Source organism: Gambusia affinis, linkage group LG06 (assembly GCF_019740435.1).
Source record: "Gambusia affinis linkage group LG06, SWU_Gaff_1.0, whole genome shotgun sequence".
Classification (NCBI taxonomy): Eukaryota; Metazoa; Chordata; class Actinopteri; order Cyprinodontiformes; family Poeciliidae; genus Gambusia; species Gambusia affinis.
This window is the reverse complement of record NC_057873.1, coordinates 16,823,246-16,827,993: the sequence shown is the minus strand read 5'-3', so window position 1 is coordinate 16,827,993 and position 4,748 is coordinate 16,823,246. Positions and strand designations below refer to the sequence as shown.

The following is a 4,748-nucleotide window of genomic DNA, read 5'->3' as shown; positions in this document are numbered from 1 at the left end:
AGCTGCTCCAGCGTTGAGTGGCTGTGCTAAACTCAAATCTGTCAGTGAAACCACGCAATAAGTCTGAAATCCACTTTAGATTTGCGCTCTCAGATCAAAGTGCCGAGTGTTTTGAACGACGATCAAATGGAGCAGAGAGGGAGCGGGGGCAACGACACTGACTCCGAGGAAAAGGATTAAAACAGCCATTAATTTAATATATTCCTCCTCGAAGTGCTGCTGCATTTTTTAAAGCCGATGACGCAAACGTTAATGCCTGCCACGGTTTGTCACTCCATTCATCAGCGATTCTCTTTGAGGATCATCGACGAGGATGCCTCTGGGAAACGCTGGGAAGACAAACACAGGCGCCGAGAGCCCCACAGTTTAGAAAATAAATAAATAACAGTCTAAATATCTGCGACAGATAGCACAAAAAAAAGATGATGATGATGTGTTTGTATTGAAATCCTTAAGACTCTCAAATAACCACTGGGACGCAGTTTTACATGAACTCCACAGATTTATTAACCTCTCCCACATTCCTCCTGCAAAAAAGCCAAATTTTCTTATAAAAGGCACTTAATTTCCCTTACCTTTTGAAGCATGTAACTAAACAACTCCTGTGAGAGCCAAGATGGGCTTTTAAATTAAATATATTTACAATAAATAAACCATTTTTTTACAGATTTATACAGATAACCATGACACTCAGAGAGGAAAATACACAAATATTTCCCAACATCCTCCCATTTAAACAGTATAAGCATACACATTGATATATTTTCGCTTTGCAAAACTGGAAAACAGCATGAACAAGAAAATACGGGGGGGAACAATACCGAACATTTCCCTTTATGTACTGATTGAATACTGTTCATAGATACCTGTGTGCCCTTCAGCAGCAGCAGAGAAGTACCCAACAATTCAGTTCAAGCAGCTCCTCAAGCAGGGCGCGCGATGTGTGTGCGAGTGTTTTCCTGTCAGACATGTGTGGGGCTGTCTGAGTGTGGGTCAGTCTTGGCCATGTGCAGAACCACAGCAGGGGGTTTGTAGTGGCAGTGCGTGCTGCCGCAGTTCACGCCGCCGCAGGGCTTCCTCACACTAGTCCTGTCCGCCAGCTTCCTGCTGCACAGGCCCTGCCAGGTCTGCAGGGTCTTGGAGCTCCACACCCACACCCCACTGGTGATCCCCACCACCAGCGACATGAAGATCTTCAGCATGAACACGGCCACCGTGGGCACGGACGTCTGCAGCGAGCAGTCGTCGGCGGGGCCCCCGAAGGAGCCGCACTTCGTCTGGAGGCCCCTCAGCTTCCAGTAGTCCATGTTGAGCCGCTCGTAGAAGTAGCAGACGATGACGCAAGTGGCCGGCACCGTGTAAAGGATGGAGTAGATGCCGATCTTCACCATGAGCTTCTCCAGCTTCTCCGTGTTGGTGCCCTCCGTCTTCATGACCTTGCGGATGTGGAAGAGGGCGACGAAGCCCGTGAGGATGAAGGACGTGCCGATGATCAGGTAGCACGACAGCGGGATGAGGACGAAGCCAGTGAGCGCCCCCGAGTCCATGCTGCCCACGTAGCACAGCCCCGTCAGCTCGTCTCCGGCAACCTTCCTCATGGTGAGGATGATGATAGTCTTGAGAGCGGGGATGCCCCAGGCGGCCATGTGGAAGTAGTTGCTGTGGGCTTCAATGGCCTCGTGACCCCACTTCTTCCCCGCAGCCAGGAACCAGGTGAGGGTGAGGATGACCCACCAGATCGAAGACGCCATCCCAAAGTAGTAAAGGATGAGGAAGACTATGGTGCACCCAGTTGACTCCAGACCCTCCTGGATGATATAGAGCTCCCCGTTCTCCCGGTCGCAGGCGATGTTCTCTGGGCCCGCCACTGAACGGATGATGAAGGCCACGGAGTAGACGTTGTAACACATGGAGAGGAATATGATGGGCCTCTCGGGGTACTGGAAGCGGTGGGGCTCAAGGAGGAAGGTCAGAACAGTGAACGCGGTGGACACAAAACACAGGATGGACCACACGGTCACCCAGATGAAGGCGAAGTCCTTGTCCTGCCTGGACCAGTAGACGTCCACGGCCGGCGAGCAGCGGGGGGCGCAGGACTGGCTCTTCTCCACGAACTGGAACTTATCTGGGTTTTCACAGGAGCCCACAGCGCCCGGAGAGCGGGCCCCGCTGGCACCCGGCTGCCGTGGCCTGTGGGGCACCGGGAGCATCCCCTGACCCTTCTTACCCTCCGTCCTGGTTTCGTTCTCGGGGGCCTCCATGCACAGGGCGTTGGGGTCATTCCTGGTGGGCAGCTTGGAGCAGTTGAGCGAGTCGGGCCAGGTGTAGCTGAACTGCTTCATGATGGGGGCACACTTCTCCCTGGCCTGCTCGCACATGGGCCTGCAGGCGGGGATGGAGGTCGACACTTTGTCGGTGCACATGGGGGCGTAGAGGGAGCAGAGAAAGAAGCGGAGGTGCACGTCGCAGCCGTATTTCACCAGGGGGGCGAACTCCAGCAGCTTGATGGCAGCCTCCTCCTGGTCGTCGTGCTGCATGAAGTTGGGCATCCGGGTGAGGTTGTAGCCGATTCCCTGGCACATGGGGATCACGATGGGCTCGCACTTAGCCGGTCTGTCCCGGTCCAGGTCGTACGAGCCAATCTCAAAGCTGGAGCTGGAAATCACCAGCAGACATAAGGCAAGCGCCACCTGCAGCGGACAACCATCCATGCTGATTATTTTCAACTAGGAAAAATAACAAGTCTGTGTCCTTTAGGAATACGCATGAAAATGTCAAAGAGAGACGGAGTGGTCCCCCTTATTTCAACATATAACTGGAAAAATCCCTCCGAAAAAGAAAGAAAAAAAAAAAACAAGGGGGTGGAAACTGCAGCACACAGGGTCTCTTAACGCTAGATCATGAAGTCCGTAAATAAACCCGATTAATCCAAGAGAAAGCTGAGAAACAGGATCGTAACCACAGGGATTACCGGGAAACTTCGGTAATCAGCTGAGCGGAAACCAGAAGAATAAAATGCGGGAAGTTAATCCTCGGTTCGACCGGGAGAAACCAGACGGGAGGTCGGCTGTTCGTCTCGCTTTTTATCGGCTCCAGAGGCTCCTCTTCCTCCGCTTTCAGGCTCCACACTGAAGTTTGAGAGCCGCTCAGAGGGACTTCACTCCAGCAGAGACACAGGAGAGGAGGAGGAGGAGGAGGAGTGAGCGCCGTGACGCTCACATTTCAACCCCAGCACCACACAAGGAAAATTATCAGACAGATGCAGGAGGATGGTCAAATACCTCTGACATTTCTGCCGCGAATAGTTCACTCACACGCTTTACAAGAGGCTGCAGTTTTATATGCGAACATCCTGCAACCATTAACCGATCTGAACAAATTGATCATTTTGTGCTCTACACCGTAACATGCAACTCGCATTCATTTAGAAGCTGTTTACTAGGATGACTTGGAAAGAACGCACATGGATATGTGAATAAGCAGCCTGCGCTCAGTTATTTTTACATTTATACAGGGCCGCATTAACTATAAAAAGGACCAAGGGCTAAAATGATCACAAGGGCTCCCTCTGACCCTCAAGTGTCCTCCATGTAACCCAAGTGTTTTATTTTCACCACAGAGGGAATATAAATGCAATTAATATGTAAAATAAACACATAGGTGATATTTTGATTAGTTTGGACAAGGTAGCAATGTATCCGAAAATTATCCCAAACAGATTTCTGTTCAACCAAGAAGTTTGAGCATACAATTTCCAATTTCCTTCTTATAGGAAATGAGAATGACTTCTAATTAAAGATCATAAAATACTGTAAGACGTATATTAGTGGTTTATTTATTTATTTATTTATTTAAACTTGACTTAAAAGGTGACCTGCACATTGGTGCAGTTGGTAGCACTCTTGCCTTGCAGCAAGAAGGTCCTGGGTTTGATTCCCCAGCCTGGGGTCTTTCTGTATGGAGTTTGCATGTTCTCTCTGTGCATAGGTAGGTTCTCTCTGGGTACTCTGGGTTCCTCCCAAGGTCCAAAATAAGTATGACTGTTAGGTTAATTGGTGCCTCTAAAATTCTCCCTAGGTGTGAGTGTGTGTGCATGGTTATTTGCACTGTCTGTCTCAGGATGAACAACCGTGGACACAGTCTCAAACTCACATCTACGGACAATTTAGAAAAGCAAGTTGTTTGGAGAACATAATTGCTAAATAAAACCATGCACAAAGACCCCAGGTTGGGATTTAAACTCACAACTTTCTTGCTTCAAAGCAGCAGTGAAAACAACACCCCCCCCCCCCCACCAAGCAGTCCAAATATAAACAACTAATAAAAATGAATTAACTTTTTAATCTATCAGTTAAGAGTTAAACCCTGTCCTCTGTGGTAATAGTGACATAAAATGGAAAAACTCTTGCAAAGTAAAGTTTATGAAATAATCTAGGAGGGAGGCAGCTTCTGAACAGAAAAGCCGAAAAATATCCATGCATTAGGTCACTTTAATAAAATCCACTGGATGTTGCTACAAGGATTCCTTGTTTTTATTATATGAGGATATTAAAGAAGATGAAGTAAAATCTATCCATTACTTATGAGAAACCTGTCACTACCTGCCTCTGCTGCCTTCAGTTAGAGTTTATTTTTCTCCGCTGTGGTTATAGGGAATAACTCATTCCACCTGTAAAACGATAGTCCCAGGGATGCCTTACTGTCGCTGACTCCAAATTACGAGTTCTGCTAATGTTTTCAAGAAACAT

The 4,748-nt window shown here is 48.5% G+C and overlaps 1 protein-coding gene across 1 annotated transcript; it reads right to left on the bottom strand.

The window, feature by feature from the left end:
• Positions 1-482: 482 nt before the first annotated feature.
• Positions 483-3,311, bottom strand: fzd9b (frizzled class receptor 9b). Its single transcript, XM_044120211.1, has one exon. It carries the CDS (start codon positions 2,709-2,711, stop codon positions 963-965), a length of 1,749 nt encoding a protein of 582 aa, XP_043976146.1. The 5' UTR covers positions 2,712-3,311; the 3' UTR covers positions 483-962.
• Positions 3,312-4,748: the final 1,437 nt, after the last annotated feature.